Source organism: Thamnophis sirtalis, unplaced genomic scaffold (genome assembly GCF_051295495.1).
Source record: "Thamnophis sirtalis isolate CommonGarterSnake01/CBP01778 unplaced genomic scaffold, rThaSir2_p1.2 scaffold_17, whole genome shotgun sequence".
Taxonomy (NCBI): Eukaryota; Metazoa; Chordata; class Lepidosauria; order Squamata; family Natricidae; genus Thamnophis; species Thamnophis sirtalis.
Genome location: NW_028261397.1, coordinates 2,187,818 through 2,210,455, shown reverse-complemented (window position 1 = coordinate 2,210,455; position 22,638 = coordinate 2,187,818). Strand labels below are relative to the sequence as shown.

Here is a 22,638-nt window from a genome sequence, read left to right as displayed (position 1 = left end):
CCACTGGACTTTCTTGGTTTTTCTTTAAAGGTGTTTCACTTCTCATCCAAGAAGCTTCTTCCGTTCTGACTGGATGGTGGGGAAGGGAAGGATCGATCCACCTTGCAGACAGCTGGTCATTTGCATCCTTTTGGAGGGCCGTTGAGGCCACTTGGAGGTTTCTCTGCATCCTCAGGGTCACCTCAGTAGTGCAAATGGTTCCTGTAGTCTGTCATTTTTCTCTCTGGAAATCCATTCCTACTCCCACGCCGTTCAAAGGCTCTTTGTTCCAAATCCCAATGGGTTACCTAACCCTTGGAATGGTTGAGGGGCTGCCACAGAGAGAGGAAGGGGGTCCAGCTATTCTCCAAGGCACCCAAAGGCCAGACAGGGAATAATGGATGGAAACTAATCAAGGAGAGATTCAACCTGAAAATAAGGAGGAATTTCCTGACCGTGAGAACAATCAACCCACGGAACAGAAGTTGCCTTCGGAAGTTGTGGGAGCTTCATCCCTGGAAGCTTTCAAGAAGAGACTGGACTGCCATCGGTCAGAAATTGTATATGGCTTCCTGCTTGGGCAGGGGGTTGGACTAGATGACCTCCAGGGTCACTTCCAGCTGTGTTATTCTGATGAAGATGAAATGGATAGAAACTAATCCGATGTAGAACTAAGGGAGAATTTCCTGACAGTGAGGACAATTAATCAGTGGAACAGAAGTTGCCTCCGGAGGTGGTAAGTGCTGAAACACTGGAGGTTTTTCAGATGGGGCTGGACAGCCAATTGTCTGAAGTGGTATATAGGGTGCTTGAACAGGGGGCTGGACTAGAAGACCTCCAAGGTCCCTTCCATCTCTGTTATTCTATTATTCTATGGATGAATGGATGGGAAGGAAGGAGGGAGGGTAGGCACAGCAATGAATAGAAACTAATCAAGGAGAGAAGCAACTTGGAATTAAGGAGAAATTTCCTAACAGCGAAGACAATCAACCAGCGGAACTACTTGCCACCAGAATTTGTGAATGCTCCATCACTGGAGGATTTCCAGAAGAGAACCCTTTGTCTGGAATGGCAGAGGATCTCTTGGCTAGGGAATTCTGGGAGTTGAAGTCCACAGATCTTGAAGCTGCCAAGTTAGGAAAACACTGTTCTAAATCTCTTAAGTCTCCCACATAAGTAGTGTGGGAAGTTATCACCCAGCCCTCTCCCAGAAAAATGAAATATCCTAGGAAATATTGAAAAGGCAGAATATTTCTCTGGGTGTGAAAAGAAAGAAACATGTTTTAAAAGACAGAATAGTTCCCTGTAGCTTCCTGCCCACCCCCACTTTGTCAATAGGCCCATTAAGACTAGCCAGCCCAGCCCACTTTACATAACAAAGACTTCTCCACTGCAGCTGCAGGGGGAAGGGATATTATTCAACTCTCCGCATGGCATCTGAGAACTCACCTATACCTGGATTCAAAACAGCCTAGAGAGTAGCCCCCTACATGGCACCATGGGAGTCTTGACAACCAATCAGAATACATTTCTTGCACAGGAACAGGAAACAGAGAGGTGGGACTGAACAAGGTATAAAAAACCTAGCAAGCCCCTCCCTCAGCCCTTCTCTTCTTCTCCACCAACATTGAAGCATGTGATCCCCTTTTCTGTTCAGGGCTTAAGCCACGTGGCCCTGTCCACCATTAAAACCATCTTTCCAAGCAGCCTCCGTGTCTCCAGTGTCTTTTTCCCCACTTGGAGCTGAACCCAAAAGGACATTTCTTCCAACAATAACTTTTCATCTGCATTGATGAAAAAGATTCTCTACAACCTGAGAGGGGAAAAAATCAAAACCACCTGATGACGAGGCAGCATTGATCCTGATGCCCACCTGCAAAAAGGTAGAAGCGGCTCCAGCATTTAAAATTGGTTTCCCCAAAGAGAAATCCCAAACCCTGTACTGCAGCTCCCTCTAGTGGCTATCAAGAAGACCAGCAGCCACAAAATTGAAATATATTGACAGCCGGCTTATGGCCGCAATCGAGCGCAAAGTTTCTGCTGCTAAGTGGGAGAGTTGTTAAGTGAGCTTTACCCCATTTTAGCACCTTTCTTGCCACTGTCGTTAAGTGAATCACTGCAGTTATTAAGTTAGTAGCAATTGTTTGTTCCTCAGAAGGTCGCAAAATGAGACCCTGTGTCTGTCATAAGTATGAACCAACGGCCAAGCGCCTGGATTCTGATCACGTGACCGTGGGAACGATTCTGATCACGTGACGGTGGGAACGATGCAACGTAAGCGTGAAAAACAGTTATAAGTCCCTTCCCCCCCCCCAGTGCCATTGTAACTTCAAATGGTTGCTAAAAAAACTGTCGTAAGTTGAGGACTACCTGTTGTAAGGTTTGAGAATACGTTGAGACCCATAGAAGTTGGAGAAGACATCCAAGTCACAATGAGCCAAACAATTGACTTAAAACAGAGGCTGGAATAACAATCAGCGTTTAATCTTTGATCAAAGTTTGAAGACAAACGGTTGCAGGAACTGGGGATGTCTAGTTTAATGAAAAGAAGGACCAGGGGAGACATGATAGCAGCCTTCCAATATCTCAGGGGTTGCCCCAAAGAAGAGGGAAGTCAAGCTATTCTCCAAGGCACCTGAGGGCAGAACAGGAAGCAATGGGTGGAAACTAATCAAGGAGAGAAAAAGGCCACACAATTCTAGGCTGCACAAACAGAAGGATAGAATCAAGATCACATGAAGGGTTAATACCACTTTATAAGGCCTTGCTGAGGCCACACTTGGAATATTTGCATCCAGTTCTGGTCGCCACGATGTAGAAAAGATGTGGAGACTCTGGAAAGAGTGCAGAGAAGAGCAAGAAAGAGGATTAAGGGACTGGAGGCTAAAACATAGGGAGAACCATTGCAGGAACTGGGACTGTCTAGTTTAATGAAGAGAAGGACCAGGGGAGACAGGATAGCAGCCTTCCAATATCTCAGGGGTTGCCCCAAAGAAGAGGGAGTCAAGCTATTCTCCAAGGCACCTGAGGGCAGAACAAGAAGCAAGGAGGTCTTCTAGTCCAACCCCCTGCCTAGGCAGGAAACCCTATACCGTTTCAGACAAATGGCTATCCAGCATCTTCTTAAAGACTTCCAGTGTTGGGGCATTCACAACTTCTGGAGGCAACTTCTGTTCCACCGATTAATTGTTCTAACTGTCAGGAAATTTCTCCTCAGTTCTAAGTGGCTTCTCTCCTTGATTAGTTTCCACCCATTGCTTCTTGTTCTACCCTCAGGTGCCTTGGAGAATAGCTTGACTCCTTCTTCTTTGGGGAAACCCCTGAGATATTGGAAGACTCCCATCATGTCTCCCCTCGTCCTTCTTTCTATTAAACTAGACATTCCCAGTTCCTGCAACTGTTCTTCGTATGTTTTAGCCTCCAGTCCCCTCATCCTCTTTCTTGCTCTTCTCTGCACTCTTTCCAGAGTCTCCACATCTTTTTAAAAGTTTTTTATTTTTTCATTTTCATACACCTACCATTTATCTCTTTACAAGGCTGTTTATTAACTTTTAGGATTTTATTTTTTTAATCTAAAAAAAAATCCCAGTCGCAAGGAAGGCATATGTATTCGTATTTGTATTATTTATTAGTTTAGTTAAACATGTAGAAGGTGGCAGGTATAAATATGAAAATGGACATGAATGCAAATAAATGGGGACAGTAGGACACTGTGTCTGTCGTAAGTATGGATCAGTGGCCAAGCGCCTGAATTCTGATCACGCAACTGTGGGGATGATGCAACAGGCATAATTGTACAAAAAAATGGTCATAAGTCTTTTTTTTTTTAATGTGGCTGTAACTTCGAACATTCCCTAAACGCAGGGTTGCAACTCGAGGACCACATCACTAAAACAACCTCCTGCAGCCGAGGTCTTGCCCACTTCCCAAAGAGGATTTGGAACAGGTCTGTCGGATTTGGAACAGCTCTGTCGGATTGACCCCTTGGCCCTCAACCTCTCAAGTTTCTAGTCCTTTTTGATGGCAAAGTTCAGCCTCTGGAAAGGTTTCTCCCTGCCCGCCAGGTCAAAATCGTGCTGGTTACTCATTGTCCCAGCCGGGCCCATAAATGCACAACAATCCTTCCCAGGTTCTTTTCCCCCAAAGGAAGCACTCAATGTTTACCCAGAAAGGCCTTGAAATAAGCGACACCTTGAACTCAGCACAACTGAGTCACTTCTCCGTGCACCGCCATAAAGTCATATAACTGGGACGCCTATAAAAACGGGGCGGTCACGGCCACCTCTTTTTCAGACCAAGGACAGCCGAGGATCGGTCGCTTACGTGAGTCTCTGCTTTTCATAGCCTGGGCGGGGGGGGGGGGCTGATGCTGGAGGGGAGACCCCCCCAAAAAAATGGGTACCGGTTGGCACGAAGTATGGCAGGGCGTGGAATTTATCTGCAAATCTTCTTTCTGGAATAAAAAATGGGTTGAAGCTTTTTTTTCCCCGCTCCTCCTGGGGGTGCAGCTGGGACGGTTTTGGGGAGACGCTTCGAATCCACGGAGGCATTAAGAGCCCCCGTCCCTCTTGTATTTGTATTTGTATTTTATTAAATTTATATGCCGCCCTTTTCCCTGGGGGGACTCAGGGCGGCTTACAACTTAAAAAGGGAAGGGGGAGAAACAAACTTTGGACATATAGAACAATACAATTTTAAGAAAAACAACATTCATACCATTGTCTCTTTTCCAGCTCGGGTTCTGAGCAACCTCAGAAGATGGAAGGCGCCTTGTACGCAAAGTTGCTCCTCGTTGTAGCTGTGGTGCCAGTTGTCGCCTCAGGTAAGCGAAGCACTGCATCCAAGAGGCCAGATGTTAGGATCCTTTGTATGCAAATGGGGATTATATTTTCTTGTTGCAAAAGGCTATTGGGCTTTCTTTGAGAAATACCGTCCAGTTATCAGTCCCAAAGGTGTTTTTTTTTTTCCCAGGAGGCCACTGAACTTTCTTTTTTTCCTTTGAAGATGTTTTCCTTCTCATCCAGGAAGCTTCCTCAGCTCTGGCTGGATGGTAAGGAAACGGAAGGATTTCTACTCCTTGCAAACAGCTGCTCATTTGCATCCCTGTTATCCTATGTTCTAACTGCTTTAATTAAAGGAAATAATTTATCCTGTTTTGTTTCGACTTGGAAGCTACTTCTGGGCTCAAAAGAGCCATAAAAAGGAAGAAACTCTGATTTTTTGATGATTCTAGTCGTTTGTTATATAAATGGCTCAGGCTCACAAAATATGTTAAAAGCAAAAAGATGAGACTGTAATTGCATTTTGGGTCAATGCAGGGAGAATATTCGTAGCTCAGGGCTGAACCGTGGGGTTTAACCCTGACATTAGGGCAGCTATTTGTCTCGAAGGGAATAGGGTCTCCTGCTTGAGTAGGGGGTTGGACTAGATGACCTACAAGGTCCCTTCCAACTCTGTAATCTATTCTCCAAAAAGCACAGGGCAGGATGAGAAGCAACGGGTGGAAACTAATGCAAGAAAGAAGCAACTTAGAAATAAGGAGAAACTTCCTGACAGTGAGGACAATTAACCAGTGGAACAGCGAAGGAAGGAAGGAAGGAAGGAAGGAAGGAAGGAAGGAAGGAAGGAAGGAAGGAAGGCAGGAAGGAAGGAAGGAAGGAAGGAAGGAAGGAAGGAAGGGCAACGGGTGGAAACTAATCAAGGAGAGAAGCAACTTAGAAATAAGGAGAAAATTCCTGACAGTGAGGACAATTAACCAGTGGAACAGCGAAGGAAGGAAGGAAGGAAGGAAGGAAGGAAGGAAGGAAGGAAGGAAGGAAGGAAGGAAGGAAGGAAGGAAGGGCAACAGGTGGAAACTAATCAAGGAGAGAAGCAACTTAGAAATAAGGAGAAATTTCCTGACAGTGAGGACAATTAGCCAGTGGAACAGCGAAGGAAGGAAGGAAGGAAGGAAGGAAGGAAGGAAGGAAGGAAGGAAGGAAGGAAGGAAGGAAGGCAGTGAATGAAAACTAATCAAGGAGAGAAGCAACTTAGAAATAAGGAGAAATTTCCTGACAGTGAGGACAATTAACCAGTGGAACAGCGAAGGAAGGAAGGGAGGGAGGGAGGGAGGGAGGAAGGAAGGAAGGAAGGAAGGGCAACAGGTAGAAAGTAATCAAGGAGAGAAGCAACTTAGAAATAAGGAGAAATTTCATGACAGTGAGGACAATTAGCCAGTGGAACAGCGAAGGAAGGAAGGAAGGAAGGAAGGAAGGAAGGAAGGAAGGAAGGAAGGCAGGAAGGAAGGAAGGAAGGAAGGAAGGAAGGAAGGAAGGGCAACGGGTGGAAACTAATCAAGGAGAGAAGCAACTTAGAAATAAGGAGAAAATTCCTGACAGTGAGGACAATTAACCAGTGGAACAGCGAAGGAAGGAAGGAAGGAAGGAAGGAAGGAAGGAAGGAAGGAAGGAAGGAAGGAAGGAAGGAAGGAAGGAAGGGCAACAGGTGGAAACTAATCAAGGAGAGAAGCAACTTAGAAATAAGGAGAAATTTCCTGACAGTGAGGACAATTAGCCAGTGGAACAGCGAAGGAAGGAAGGAAGGAAGGAAGGAAGGAAGGAAGGAAGGAAGGAAGGAAGGAAGGAAGGAAGGAAGGAAGGGCAACAGGTGGAAACTAATCAAGGAGAGAAGCAACTTAGAAATAAGGAGAAATTTCCTGACAGTGAGGACAATTAGCCAGTGGAACAGCGAAGGAAGGAAGGAAGGAAGGAAGGAAGGAAGGAAGGAAGGAAGGAAGGAAGGAAGGAAGGAAGGGCAACGGGTGGAAACTAATCAAGGAGAGAAGCAACTTAGAAATAAGGAGAAAATTCCTGACAGTGAGGACAATTAACCAGTGGAACAGCGAAGGAAGGAAGGAAGGAAGGAAGGAAGGAAGGAAGGAAGGAAGGAAGGAAGGAAGGAAGGAAGGAAGGAAGGGCAACAGGTGGAAACTAATCAAGGAGAGAAGCAACTTAGAAATAAGGAGAAATTTCCTGACAGTGAGGACAATTAGCCAGTGGAACAGCGAAGGAAGGAAGGAAGGAAGGAAGGAAGGAAGGAAGGAAGGAAGGAAGGAAGGAAGGAAGGAAGGCAGTGAATGAAAACTAATCAAGGAGAGAAGCAACTTAGAAATAAGGAGAAATTTCCTGACAGTGAGGACAATTAACCAGTGGAACAGCGAAGGAAGGAAGGGAGGGAGGGAGGGAGGGAGGAAGGAAGGAAGGAAGGAAGGGCAACAGGTAGAAAGTAATCAAGGAGAGAAGCAACTTAGAAATAAGGAGAAATTTCATGACAGTGAGGACAATTAGCCAGTGGAACAGCGAAGGAAGGGAGGGAGGGAGGGAGGGAGGGAGGGAGGGAGGGAGGGAGGGAGGGAGGGAGGGAGGGCAACGGGTGGAAACTAATCCAGGAGAGAAGCAACTTAAAAATAAGGAGAAATTTCCTGACAGTGAGGACAATTAGCCAGAGGAACAGCGAAGGAAGGAAGGAAGGAAGGAAGGAAGGAAGGAAGGAAGGAAGGAAGGAAGGAAGGAAGGAAGGAAGGAAGGAAGACAGTGAATGAAAACTAATCAAGGAGAGAAGCAACTTAGAACGGAGGAGAAATTTCCTGACAGTGAGAACAATTAATCAGTGGAAGTTGTGAATGCCCAACATTGGAAGTCTTGAAGAAGATCCTGGATAGCCATTTGTCTGAAACGGTATATAGGGTTTCCTGCCTAGGCAGGGGGTTGGACTTGAAGACCTCCAAGGTCCCTTCCAACTCTGCTATTCTGTTTAACTCCTTCCTCTCTCAGGCCTAGAGCTGGCCATCAACGCCAAGACGGCTGGCTACGAGCTGGTGACCAACGTGGGCCTGACCCAGTCCCTCTGGTGCACCGTGAAGCATCACAGCCAGGAGGAGGAACTGCTTTGGCTACGAGGAGACGGAGAAGTCAGCTTGCAGGAGGGGAACAAGGTCAATTCCAGCAACATTTGCATCTCTCCCGTCACCGACGAGGACAACGGCGTCTCCTTCACCTGCCAGTTGGCCCGGAACAAATCCGTCCAGGTTTCTGTGCTGCTCAACGTCACCTGTGAGTGGGGGGCTTTTTTAAAAATTAAATGGTTTATTGGACGTGGTGCAAAGAAGAACATGAGCCCTTAAGGCAAGGGTGTGCAAACTTGGGAACTTTAAGACGTGTGGACGTCAACTCCCAGAATTCCCCAGCCAGCCATGGGAATTCTGGGAGTTGACATCCACACGTCTTAAAGTTCCCAAGTTTGCACATCCCTGCCCCAAGGCAAACCAGCAGAAGGGGAAAAAAAGCAGAAATAGCAATAGCAATAGCAGTTAGACTTATATACCGCTGCATAGGGCTTTCAGCCCTCTCTAAGCGGTTTACAGAGTCAGCATATTGCCCCCAACAATAATCCGGGTCCTCATTTTACCCACCTCGGAAGGACGGAAGGCTGAGTCAACCCTGAGCCAGTGAGATTTGAACTGCAGAACTGCAGTCAGCTGAAGTAGCCTGCGGTGTTGCATTTAACCACTGCGCCACCTCGGAGGGAGGAAAAGGGGACAGGAAGGAGAGAGGGAGGGAGGCAGTAGTGAGATTCAGCCGGTTCGCACCACTTCGGGAGAACCGGTTCTTATCCTTGTGAGCAGTTTGGTGAACTGGCTGTTGGAAGAAATAATTGGGGCAGGGAAACGGTTGTTCAATTATTTGAATCCCACCACTGGAGGGAGGGAGGGAGGGAGGGAGGGAGGAAGGAAGGAAGGAAGGAAGGAAGGAAGGAAGAAGACAGGGAGGGAGGAGGAGGAAAGAAGGAAAGAAGATAGGAAGGAAGGAAGAAGGGAGGGAGGGAGGGAGGGATGGAGGAAGGGGGATGGAGAGAGGGAGGCAGGCAGGGAGGGAGGAAGGAAGGGAAGAAAAGGAGGGAGGGTGGGAGGAAAGGAGGGAAGGAGGAAGGGAAGAAAGAGGAAGGAAGGAGGGCGGGAGGGAAGAAGGAAGGAGGGATGGAGAGAGGAGGATGGAAGGAAGGAAGGAAATGGGGGGGAAACGTTAATACAAAGTAGTAGAAAGAAAAAGCAGAAAGGGGGTTTTAAAAAAAGGAGGGAGGGAAAGAAGAAAATAGGAATGAAGGAAGGAAAATGAGAAACAGGAGATTAAAAAAGAGGAGAAGGAAGGAAGAAAGGAAAAATAGGAAGGGAGGGAGTGAGAAGCAGAGAAGGAAAACGAGACAGTGAAAAAGGAGAAAGAAGGAAGAAAGGAAAGAAAAAATGGAGGAAGGGAGAAGGAGGGAAAGAAAATGAGACCGAAAAAGGAAGGAAATAAAGAAATTTTATGGGAGTTTATTTTGATATGAAAAGTATATTAATGATCGTAAAAAATTGCTATCTGAATACTTTGTTCTGAATATGAATAAGGGTATATTCAGGGAATTTGTAGGAGATGTAAGTAAAGCATATATGAGAGGAGTACTGATGAATACAATATGTATGTATGTATGTATGTATGTATGTATGTATGTATGTATGTATGTTATGTTTATGCTGATAAATAAATAAAGGGAGACTAGTATAGATCTATTTCAAGCTATTTAGCTCTCATCAGCTAGCCATACCCAAGTTTTTGGGAATCGAACCTGTATATATGTATGTATGTGTGTATGTATGTATGTATGTATGTATGTATGTATGTGTGTATATATATATATATATATATATATATATATATATATATATATATATATATATATATATATATATATATATATATATATTGTGTTTTTATTTGTGCTGATAAATAAATAAAGGAAGACTAGTATAGATCTATTTCAAGCTATTTAGCTCTCATCAGCTAGCCATATCCATAAGTATATATATATATATATATATATATATATATATATATATATATATATATATATATATATATATATATATATATATATATATAGTCACAACCCCTGGTATGCCCAAATATGGGAGGAAGGTCACACTTCCACTCTCTGTCTTCGGCTCGTCACAAGAGTCCATCCAGACAGAAACCCAATATTTTTTACTGTTGCCTTTTTATTGCATTTGTTATATTTATGCTGATAAATAAATAAAGGGAGACTAGTATAGATCTATTTCAAGCTATTTAGCTCTCATCAGCTAGCCACACCCTTACTGGGAATCGAACCTGTGCTATATAGAGGAAGGCGGCACAAAGGGGACAAAATTAAGGGTTTAGAAACAGACAGATACTTAGATAAAGAGATAAGGCCCCTAGCTAGAGAAGAGTACAGGCAAAAGCTGAATCAACAAATAACTTCTGGGGAAATCCTGCAGGTAATCAAACAATTAAGATTAGGAACAATGTAAACTGCTTAAAGTTTGTGTAATGGTAAGAAGCTGAGTTCAACGCAGAGATTTTGCCGTCTTTTTTTCTTCTCTTTCTTTTTTCTTTTCCCTTTTTCTTTTTCTTTATTATTTTTCCCCCCCAACTTTCTTGGTTTTAATAGCAATAGCAATAGCAATAGCAGTTAGACTTATATACCGCTTCATAGGGCTTTCAGCCCTCTCTAAGCGGTTTACAGAGTCAGCATATCGCCCCCACAGTCTGGGTCCTCATTTCACCCACCTTGGAAGGATGGAAGGCTGAGTCAACCCTGAGCCGGTGAGATTTGAACAGCCGAACTGCAGAACTGCAGTCAGCTGAAGTAGCCTGCAGTGCTGCATTTAACCACTGCACCACCTCGGCTCTTAATACATCTTAGACTGTGTTTGATAAAAAGCTACACCGTGTACGGGCTCTGGGAAGTCGGGAGGGGGGAAGGGAGGTGGGGTCATAGGGGGGAGGGGGGAGGGGGGAAATATAGTATGTGCCAGATTTTAAAGTAACGTGATTGCACTTGTATACTGTTGCCTTTTTTTAATTTTAGTATAAAAATAAGAAGCTGAGTATATCGATAGATAGTAGAAATACACCGAAGGGGGGAGTAGAGGGAAAGAAGAGGGAGGGGTAGAGAGGGTGGGAGAGCGGATCGGAAGGAGGGTGAGATGGAAGGGAGGGGAAGAAAGGAGTGATAGAGGGGGAGGGGAAGTAGGAGAGGGGAATGTTGGAAGGGAGAAAGGAAAGTTGGAGGGGGGAGAAAGAAAGGGTGTATGGAGGGTTGACCCAAAAGAAATTTTAAAAAGCTTCTGATTTCCTTTGTAGCACTTTCAACTACAATTACAAACTTATCATTTTGTGATTATTGTCGCCTGTGCGGGGTTGGGTGGGCCCTGAGGAGGGAGGGGCCCCATTGCCATAGGGTTGGTTCCCTCCACAGCAAGATTGCCAGTCATCTGATCCTCCCCCCCCAAAAAAAAGATTATTGATTGTTCTGACCCCCCCTCATCCCACACCAACACACACTCTGAGCCAAAGATACGTTACGGCATTTAATTAACAGACAGACAGGTCCTTGGCAGCAATCCAGCACAGATAAGCCCTGGCAGCAATCCAGCCTGCCAAGCTCACAATAATGTTCTCCGACATTAGTTCCTGCGTTGACTTCTGCAAGAGGGGCGTGTGCACAAGCAGTCCTTTTATAGTCTGGAGAGGAGCCTAATGACCACCAGCTGAGTGCAATTACCTCCTGTACTTGTGCAACTGTTCCTGACGTCGAGTAGCTCTTCGATGGCGTGCATCCAGGAACAACTCATTGCTGCCTTCTGGATCACACTCCCTTGTCTCCTCCCCACTGGTCCAAGGCTCAGGTGCCACCTGGTGGCGAACCAGTCTCTCTGTGCCCTGTTCAGAGTCGGAACCCTGTCCAGGGTCCTCCACATCCTCCAGAACCGATTCATAGGGCCCTTCGCTGTCGGAGTCTGGTGGCAGCTACAACGGTTCCTGTTGGGCCACAACAATTGATATTTAAATTATGATTAGAGAGGTGTTTCTCAGCCTTGGGCATTTTAGGGGGGGGTGTGGATTTCTGGGAGCCAAAGTCCATCTCACTTAAAAAGTCCATGGTTGAAAAACACCCAGTCTTTGTAATTATTTATACAGTGCTAGCTGGATACCCGTGCTTCTCAACAAAACTATGTGATCGGCCAATGCAGGAGAAATCGGGTTCATTCCGGTTCAATCTGTTGGCTCAGTGGTGGTCGGTGATTGAAACACCTAGGGGAATATTGCTCCCGCCGCCTTGAGTCTGGAAGGAGTTCTGTAGGTGGAAGGCATAGATATTTTGGTGAGGTACCGCCATTTAGTTTAGGCCCAAACCTCTCCTAAGTTATGGAGTGGAATGTCTGCCAGTTTGAACTAAGGAACCGGAATGTGAGGCAAGTGGCAGTTGGAACAGAGTTCTTTTCCGGTGGGGAGGGGGAGTAGAACACCTTAGCATCAGAGTGTGTTAATTCATATTAAAATTTGCCCAAACGTCGGTTTTCTCTGCTGACCCTTCTTCTGGCATTCCACAGACGCCCCTGTCCTAACCGGGGAAGATCTTCCCAGCATCCCCACCGATTGGGATGCGACCTTCAATTGCCGTGTCAAAGCCAACCCTCCTGCTCAACTTACCTGGCTGAAGGACAACGAGATCCTGAGCCTGGGGGACTCCCGCTACTGGCTTGTCCAAAGCAGCGAGCTGTTTCAGCTGACCATTAAGCAACTCCAACCCTCGGACGGAGGGATATACACCTGTGTGGCTCGCTCGCCGCTAGGCATGAGCCGTAAGGATTTCCACCTGGTCGTCGAAGGTATTTTGGTCTATTGATTTGTATCTCACTTGTATTATTTTTTATGTATGAATAGAATAGAATAGAATAGAATAGAATAATGGAACGTAATAGAGTAGAGTAGAGTAGAGTAGACTATAAAATGGAATAGGAATAAGAATAGAAAATAGAAAATAGAAAAGAAATTAGAATGGAATGGAACAGAATGGAATAGAATAATGGAATGGAATAGAATAGAATGGAGTAGAGTAGAATAGAATGTAGAATAGAATACAAAATAGGATAGAGAATAGAATGGAATAGGAATAGAAAATAGAATAGAAATATAGAATAGAATAAAATACAATAGAATAGAATAGAATAGAAAATAGGATAATGAATAGAATGGAATAGGAATAGAAAATAGAATAGAAAATAGAATAGAAAATAGAATAGAAAATAGAATAGAAAATAGAATAGAAAATAGAATAGAAAATAGAATAGAAAATAGAATATAATATAGAAGAATAGAATAGAATAGAAAAGAAAATAGGATAGAGAATAGAATGGAATAGGAATAGAAAATAGAATAGAATATAGAAGAATAGAATAGAATATAGAAGAATAGAATAGAATAGAAAATAGGATAGAGAATAGAATAGAGTAGGAATAGAAAATAGAATAGAATAGAAATATAGAAGAATAGAATAAGAATAGAATAGAAAATAGGATAGAGAATAAAATAGAACAGAACAGAACAGAACAGAATATGGATATTATAGAATAGAAAATAAAATAGAACAGAACAGAATAGAATAGAATAATAAGAGTTGAAAGGGACCTTGGAGGTCTTCTTGTCCAACCCAATGTTTGGACAGAACACATCCTACACCATTTCAGACAGATGCCTGTCCAGTCCCTTCTTAAAAACCTCCAGTGATGGAGCAAATATTCCGGGTGTGGCCTTACTAAGGCTTTACAAAGCGCCACTAATGCTTCACCTGATTTTGATTCTGGGCCTCTGTTTATACAACCGAGGATCGTATTCGCTTTTTTGGCTGCCGCTGCACACGGCTGGCTCTTTTTTCAGCACTCGTCCACTAGGACTCCAAGGTCCCTTCGCTTAATGACTGCCATGGTTCACATAACGACTACTGCAAAAAGGACGTCAAATCGTGCGGTGCCCCACTTAATGACTTGCACGACTTATGAACCATAATTCCAGGCTCAGTGATGGCTGTAAGTCAAAGACTAACTGTATTCCGATCCATGGAAGGCAGTGCTTGGTGTCTGTTGAATATAGATAATATATAGATTAGATATAGATATAGATATAGATATAGATATAGATATAGATATAGATATAGATATAGATATAGATATAGATATAGATGATATAGATATATAGATATATAGATATATAGATATAGATATAGATATAGATATAGATATAGATATAGATATAGATATAGATATAGATAGATATAGATATAGATATAGATATAGATATATGTATGTATTGTGTCACAACCCCTGGTATTGCCCAAATATGGGAGGGAGCATATTGCTTCCCTTTTCTGTCTATCGACTCACCCTAGGAGCCATCCAAGCAGAAAGCCATTTCTTTTTTAATATTGCCTTTGTTACAGTTGTGTTGCAATTGTGCTGATAAATAGTGGCTTAGTGGCTAATACAACTGCCTAATATGTAATACAGCCCAGGTTTGATTCCCAGTAAGGGTACGGCTAGCTGATGAGAGCTAAATAGCTTGAAATAGATCTATACTAGTCTCCCTTTATTTATTTATCAGCACAATTGCAACAATATGTATATGTGTATGTATGTATGTGTTGTGTCACAACCTCTGGTATGCCCAAATATGGGAGGAAGCCTACTGCTTCCTTTCTCTGTCTATCGGCTCATCCCAAGAGACCATCCAGACAGAAAGCCATTATTTTTACTGTTGCCTTTGTTACATTTGTGTTGCATTTGTGCTGATAAATAAATAAAGACTAGTCTCCCTTTATTTATTTATCAGCACAAATGCAACACACACACACACACGTGTCTGTGTGTGTGTGTTGAATTTGTACTTTTGATTTATCAACACAAATGCAACACAAACGTAACAAAAAGGCAACATTAAAAATAATGGCTTTTTGTCTGGATGGTCTCTTGGGATGAGCCGATATGGGATGAGCTTCCTGCCATATTTGGGCCTACCAGGGGTTGTGATAATATATGTATTATCACAAAGGCCATATATATATAATATATGGCCTTTCAGCTCCAACGGTCCTTGGAGGAAGCAAACTATCTTGACCCCTTCCAGTCAGGCTTCAGACCCGGTTACAGCACAGAAACCGCTTTGGTCGCATTGACCGATGATCTCTGGAGAGCCAGAGATGGAGGATTCTCCTCCATCCTGGTTCTCCTTGACCTCTCAGCGGCTTTCGATACCATCGACCATGGTATCCTTCTGCGACGACTGCGGGAGGCGGGAGTGGGAGGCACCGTGCTGCGGTGGTTCTCTTCCTACCTCTCGGACAGGTCGCAGTCGGTGTTAGTGGGGGGGCAGAGATCGTCCCCTAGGCCCCTAACATATGGGGTGCCTCAGGGCTCGGTCTTATCCCCCCTACTATTCAACATCTACATGAAACCGCTGGGAGAGATCATCCGCAGGCACGGGATCAGATACCATCAATATCCGGACGATACTCAACTGTATCTGTCCGCCCCGTGCCAACTCAATGAAGCGGCAGACGTGATGAACCGAGGCCTGGTGGCTGTTATGGACTGGATGAGGGCTAACAAGCTTGTGCTCAACCCAGAAAAGACCGAGTGGCTGTTGTGTTTCCCTCCCAAAGATTCCACCAATATTCCATCTCTCAGGCTGGGGGGTCAAATTCTATACCCCTCAGAGAGGGTTCGCAACTTGGGAGTCCTCCTAGATCCACAGCTATCGTTTGACCATCACTTGACGGCTGTGGCTAGGGGGGCATTCGCCCAGGTTCGCCTGGTGCGCCAGTTGCGACCCTACCTGAATCGGGAGGCACTCACAACAGTCACTCGGGCCCTTGTGACCTCTAGGCTGGAATACTGCAATGTGCTCTACATGGGGCTGCCCTTGAAGAGCATCCGGCGTCTTCAGCTGGTACAGAACGCGGCCGCGCGAGCGATTGTGGGTGCACCGCGGTTCACCCACATTACACCTATCCTCCGCGAGCTGCGCTGGCTACCTGTTGATTTCCGGATGCGCTTCAAGGTGCTATTAGTCACCCATAAAGCCCTGCATGGTAGTGGATCTGGATACTTGAGAGACCGCCTTCTGCCAATTACCTCCCTGAGACCAATTAGATCACACAGATTGGGCCTCCTCCGTATTCCATCGGCCAGCCAGTGTCGGCTGGCAACCACAAGGAGGAGGGCCTTCTCAGTAGTAGCCCCGACCCTTTGGAACGAACTCCCCGTGGAGATTCGTACCCTCACCACCGTCCAGGCCTTCCACATAGCCTTGAAGAACTGGCTAGCCCGTCAGGCCTGGGGATAAAGATAGTTGCCCCTCCCGAATGATGAATGCATGTTGCCTATTGTTTTTATTATATGTGTCTATGTTACTGTTTGCATTTCCCCTTCCCTGATTTTATGTGAGCCGCCCTGAGTCCCCTCAGGGAAAAGGGCGGCCTACAAATTTCAATAAAATCAAAATCAAAAATCAAATCAAAATGTGTGTGTGTGCGCGCGTGTGTGTAAGACACCCCTAACACCCCTCGGGTGGGGGGCTGTATGTTCTGTTAAGATACAGCCTGTTGTGCCTTAAAATGATTTCTACTGTACTGCCGTACAATGGTTTCTACTATACAGTGCAGTGGAGTTGGCAACAGGGGGCTCCCTCTGGTAAGGAGGAAAATCCAACATCAGAAACTACGTTTGGTCCGGACATTTCCTCCCTATCAATAAATACCCAGACAACGGCGAGTTATCAGCTAGTCTTTAATAAAATGGATCTTACTGAACGACGGTGGCGTCTCTCATTTCTATCTGCAGAGAAAAAACTGCCTTACCCCACCGAAGCTGTCATCGCTGCCGTGGTCGTCCTGTCACTCATAGCGCTCTTCGCTCTTGCGGTTCGATGGCAAAAGATCCTACAGGTAGGAAAGCTGGAGGATGGCTCTGACCTCTTCATAAACATCTGCCAGATGCGAAGAATCTGAGTCACATGAATCCTTAACCCAGTTCGGTTCCGATTAAGCTGATTTATTGCTTGGCAACTTTAAGACTTGTGGACTTCAACTCCCAGAATTCCTCAGCCAGCAAGTCCTCAAGCAAAGCCGGCTGAGGGATTCTGGGAGTTGAAGTCCACAAGTCTTAAAGTTGCCACGGTTGGAGACCCCTAATCTAGTCAACTAAGGATGGATAGATAAAGATAGATAGATAGATAGATAGATAGATAGATAGATAGATAGATAGATAGATAGATAGATAGATAGATAGATAATAGATAGATAGATGATAGACAGACAGACAGACAGACAGACAGACAATGTATGGGTAGATAAATGGATGGATGGATGGATGGATGGATGGAAAGATAGATAGATAGATAGATAGATAGATAGATAGATAGATAGATAGATAGATAATGTATCGGTAGATAAATAGATGGATGAATGGATGGATGGATAGATAGATAGATAGATAGATAGATAGATAGATAGATAGATAGATAATATATCGGTAGATAAATAGATGGATGGATGGATGGATGGATGGATGGATGGATGGAAAGATAGATAGATAGATAGATAGATAGATAGATAGATAGATAGATAGATAGATAGATAGATAATATATGGGTAGATAAATGGATGGATGGATGGATGGATCAATGGATGGAAAGATAGATAGATAGATAGATAGATAGAGAGAGAGAGAGAGAGAGAGAGAGAGAGAGAGATAGGGAGATAGATAATGTATGGGTAGATAAATGGATGGATGGATGGATGGAAAGATAGAGAGAGAGAGACAGAGAGATAGATAATGTATGGGTAGATAAATGGATGGATGGATGGATGGATGGATGGATAGATAGATAGATAGATAGATAGATAGATAGATAGATAGATAGATAGATAGATAGATGATAGATAGATAATGTATGGGTAGATAAATAGATGGATGGATGGATGGATGGATAGAGAGAGAGAGAGAGAGAGAGAGATTGATAGATAATGTATGGGTAGATAAATGGATGGATCGATGGATGGAAAGATAAATAGATAGATAGATAGATAATAGATAGATAGATAGATAGATAGATAGATAGATAGATAGATAGATAGATAGATAGATAGATAGATAGATAATGTATGGGTAGATAAATGGATGGATGGATGGATGGATAGATAAGAATGGGCGTATAGATAGACAGAGCGATGGATGGATGGACAGATAGATGAGTTGATAGATTGACAGACAGATAAAGGCAGACAGACAGATGTGTAGATAATGATGGATGGATAAATAGGTAGGTGGGCAGGCAGACTGACTGATTCCTCTAATCAGCCACAGCTTTATGGGACTGAAATCTACACAAATTGTGGTAGGACTCAAAACAAAACAAAAAACACACCTCCTGAGCTCTCCTTTATCGTAACAGGCCTGGGCCATTCTTTCTACCGCCCAAAATTTAGCCTGGCATTGCAGGAGGTGGCCATGGGTGCCTGGGGTGTGTGTGAAGCCGTGAAAAGCCCGGGTGTGCTTTTTCCTGTTTTTAAGAAGTGGCCCCTTTCTAGCAAGAGGCGAAATTTCCTTCGGCCATAAATTCTATTATCGACCCTTTCGGATGTCCAAATGTGACCCAGAAGTCCTGGGATGTCCTCCTTCCTTTCGAAACCTGAGTCACTCCCAGCGGGGGGAAAAAACAACCTTCCAAGTTGGCAGGCGGTGCCGCTCTTGCGTGAATCCCACACACAAACACAAACACACACCCAGCAGGAAGGAGCCGTCATCCACCTCCTGGCCCCAGGCGGACTTCCTAATTGCTCCCCCACTTCCTGCCCAAATGCAGCACCTTCAAGGTAGACGAAGATGGGTTTGGTGCAATGGCTTCACATCTGCCTAACATCTGGGTGAAGGAGGGGCAGAGAGTGAGTGGCTTCCGTTCACTTCCATTCCCCAGGGCCTTGGGCCAAAGGAAACTTATAAGCCTCAGATATTAATCTTTTTTTAAAAAATTAACATATATAAGTATTTAATAAACAGTGTATTGCCTGGGTCATGTTACCTATACAGAATAATAGGTGGCTCAGTGGTTAGGACAGTGGTTCCCAAACTTGGCAACTTTAAGACTTGTGGACTTCAACTCCCAGAATTCTCCAGCCAGCTCTGCTGGCTGGAGAATTCTGGGAGTTGAAGTCCACAAGTCTTAAAGTTGCCAAGTTTGGGAACCACTGGGTTAGGACACTGAGTTTGTCGATCAGAAAGGTTGGCAGTTCAGCAGTTCGAATCCCTAGCGCCGCATAACGGAGGGAGCTCCCGTGACTTGTCCCAGCTTCTGCCAACCTAGCAGTTCGAAAGCAGGTAAAAAATGCAAGTAGAAAAATAGGAGCCACCTTTGGTGGGAAGGGAACAGCGTTCCGTGCGCCTTTGGTGTTGAGTCATGCCGGCCACATGACCACGGAGACGTCTTCGGACAGCGCTGGCTCTTCGGCTTTGAAACGGAGATGAGCAGCGCCCCCTAGAGTCGGGAACGACTAGCACATCTGCACGAGGGGAACCTTTACTTTTAATATTCTTTACTTGCATGGAATAGCATTCCTCCAACTTCTAATTTCTACTTTTACTATCTAACCATTGGTAAAAATATATATATATCCAAAGTTAAAAAAATATTCTGCGTCTTCTTTATCTTTAATGTTAACCTACCCATTTCCGCACCATCTAATTTTTTTTAAAATTATTATTCTATTTTCATCCGAAGGAGTTTCCTCGTTTTTCCAATGTTGTGCAAATATAATTCTTACTGCCGTCCAAAGACGCAGCATTGAATGTATATTCCCTTTATTATATTTTTCTGACAAAATACCTAACAAAAATATTTCTTGGCTTTAAATCTATATGTTGCTTTATCATTTGAGCTGAGGTGGCGCAGTGGTTAGGGTGCAGTACTGAAGGCCACTACAGCTGACTGTTATCTGCAGTTCGGCTGTTCAAATCTCACCGGCTCAAGGTTGACTCAGCCTTCCATCCTTCCGAGGTAGGTGAAATGAGGACCCGGATTGTTGGGGGCGATAGGCTGACTCTGTAAACCGCTTAGAGAGGGCGGAAAGCCCTATGAAGCGGTATATAAGTCTAACTGCTATTTTCGTCCATTTTTTTTTCTTTTTTTAGTTTTATTTTTGTCTTTGGGAAGTTCCCCCACATATGGTGGTACGGTGTTAATCCTAAAGTTAGGTTTTTTCAGCATTTTGGCTCATGGAACAATTGCCAGGGGGAGGGGAAGAAAGGGAAATTATTCTGCCAAATTGACTAAAAATCCAGGCCAACACGCCGATCCTAAATGCACAAGCCCCCATTTCCCAGGGAGATGGGCAGTTTAGAAATAGGAAGTATATATATAAAAAATAAATAACCTGGATATTGTGGCCGAGGCGTCATTCGTGGAGGGGAACTGGGCCGTTTCGAACCATGATAAAATTAAGGGGTCCTTCATGTTCTCTTGAGCTGGATTGTTTTCTTGCAGACGTTTCATGACCCATCTAGGTAACGGCATCGGAGCTTGTAAGGAGTGGGATTTGTAGAGTGGAGGAGAAGAAGGGCAGGGGGAGGAGGAAGAGGAGGAGGAGGAGGAGGTGGAGGAGGAGGAGGAGGAGGACTGTGGGGTCCTTAATGCTCTCTCGAGCTGGATTGTTTTCTTGCAGACGTTTCATGACCCATCTAGGTAACGGCATCGGAGCTTGTAAGGAGTGGGATTTGTAGAGTGGAGGAGAAGAAGGGCAGGGGGAGGAGGAAGATGAGGGGGAGGAGGAGGAAGATGACTGTGGGGTCCTTAATGCTCTCTTGAGCTGGATTGTTTTCTTGCAGACGTTTCATGACCCATCTAGGTAACGGCATCGGAGCTTGTAAGGAGTGGGATTTGTAGAGTGGAGGCGAAGAAGGGCAGGGGGAGGAGGAAGAGGAGGAGGAAGATGACTGTGGGGTCCTTGGTGTTCTCTGAGCTGGATTGTTTCCTTGCAGCCTTTTCATTACCCAAACGAGGTTACATCCCGTGCTATTGATGTGTTTTATTTTATTTATTTAGTTTGTCACTTCAAGATTAAGAATAAACATGCATAAGAACACAGGAAATGGGGACAAATAAATGGGGACGGCAGGCACACTGGTGCGCTTATGCATGCCCCCCTTTAAGGACCTCTTAGGAATGGGGTGAGGTCCACGGTGGACATTCTGAGGTTAAAATTATGTGGGTTTGTGGGATGTAACAACGGAGTCAGGTAGAGCATTCCAGGCGCTGAGCCCTCTGTGGCCGAAGTGGTATTTTCTGCAATCGAGTTTGGAGTGGTTCACCTCGAGTTTGTATCTATTGTGCGCTTGAGCATTATTGCAATCGAAGCTGAAGTAGACTAGCACTGATGGTGTTATTTAGTTTGGTAATGAAACGTCGGCAAGAAAACAAGGAAGCTCAGAGAGCACCAAGCACATGTCAACGCTGAGCTACAAATATTCTCCTTTATTGGTATGATAAATAAATATTTTTTTCTTTCTTTCTTTTTCTCTCTCTCTCACTCTCTCTGTATCACTTTCTGTCTGTGTTTTTTTCTTTCTTTCTCCCTCTACCTTCCTTCCTTTCTCCCTTTCTTTCCTTCTTTCTTTCTCTCACTCTCTCTGTATCACTTTCTGTCTGTCTGTTTCTTCTTTCTTTCTCCCTCTACATTCCTTCCTTCTTTCTTTCCTTCCTTTTTCTTTCTCTCTCACTCTCTCTGTATCACTTTCTGTCTGTCTGTTTTTTCTTTCTTTCTCCCTCTACATTCTTTCCTTCCTTTCTTTCTTTCCTTCTTTCTTTTTCTCTCTCACTCTCTCTATCACTTTCTGTCTGTCTGTTTTTTCTTTCTTTCTCCCTCTACATTCCTTCCTTCCTTTCTTTCCTTCTTTCTTTTTCTCTCTCACTCTCTCTGTATCACTTTCTGTCTGTCTGTTTTTTCTTTCTTTCTCCCTCTACATTCCTTCCTTCCTTCCTTCCTTCCTTCCTTTTTCTTTCTCACTCTCTGTATCACTTTCTGTCTGTCTCTTTCTTTCTCCCTCTACATTCCTTCCTTCCTTCCTTTTTCTTTCTCTCTCACTCTCTCTGTATCACTTTCTGTCTGGTTTTTCTTTCTTTCTCCCTCTACTTTCCTTCCTTCCTTCCTTTTTCTTTCTCTCTCACTCTCTCTGTATCACTTTCTTCTGTTTTTTTCTTTCTTTCTCCCCCTACATTCCTTCCCTCCTTCCTTCCTTCCTTCCTTCCTTCCTTCCTTCCTTCCTTCCTTCCTTCCTTCCTTTCTTACTTACTTACTTACTTTCTCTTTTTTGTTTTCTTTCACTCTCCTGCCTTCCTCATCCCCTTTTCCTTTCCCCCCTTTCCTTTCTCCATCTCTCCTTCACTTTTTGTGGTAGTGTTTCAAGAAAACCGATTCGCCGAGCCACACCGCCCTGTAAGTACTTCTGATGTTACTTCTTACTCATGTCTTTCTCCGAAAACAAAATAGTTCAGGATAAATGTAATCGGACGCCAGGCGTCTCTATATTAGTCAGAAAGTAGAAAAAAACAGATTCCTCTCTTAAGGCAGGCAGTCCTTGAAGGAGAAGCCTTCCTTCAGCCATCGTTCGAAATTGCAACGGCTCTTATAAAAATAACTCACGGACGGTCCTCGCATTTACGACCGTCACAGCATTTCCCCCAAGGCCGCGTGATCAAAATCCGACTGTTTGCC

The 22,638-nt window shown here is 44.3% G+C and overlaps 1 protein-coding gene across 3 annotated transcripts in view; it reads left to right on the top strand.

Annotated features, from left to right (window-relative positions):
* TMIGD1 (transmembrane and immunoglobulin domain containing 1) overlaps positions 1-22,638 on the top strand; it is a 32,962-nt gene that overhangs the window by 8,029 nt on the left and 2,295 nt on the right. For 2 of the 3 annotated variants that reach the window (XM_087702852.1, XM_087702851.1), the window contains exons 2-6: positions 4,713-4,801; positions 7,791-8,069; positions 12,431-12,709; positions 16,715-16,818; positions 22,322-22,359. In XM_087702852.1, coding sequence (XP_087558978.1) covers positions 4,738-4,801; positions 7,791-8,069; positions 12,431-12,709; positions 16,715-16,818; positions 22,322-22,359 — 764 coding nt within the window. In that variant the 5' untranslated portion in view covers positions 4,713-4,737. Of the gene's footprint in view, positions 1-4,712; positions 4,802-7,790; positions 8,070-12,430; positions 12,710-16,714; positions 16,819-22,321; positions 22,364-22,638 lie in introns of those variants that run through there. The other variant, XM_087702853.1, reaches the window with a different exon arrangement.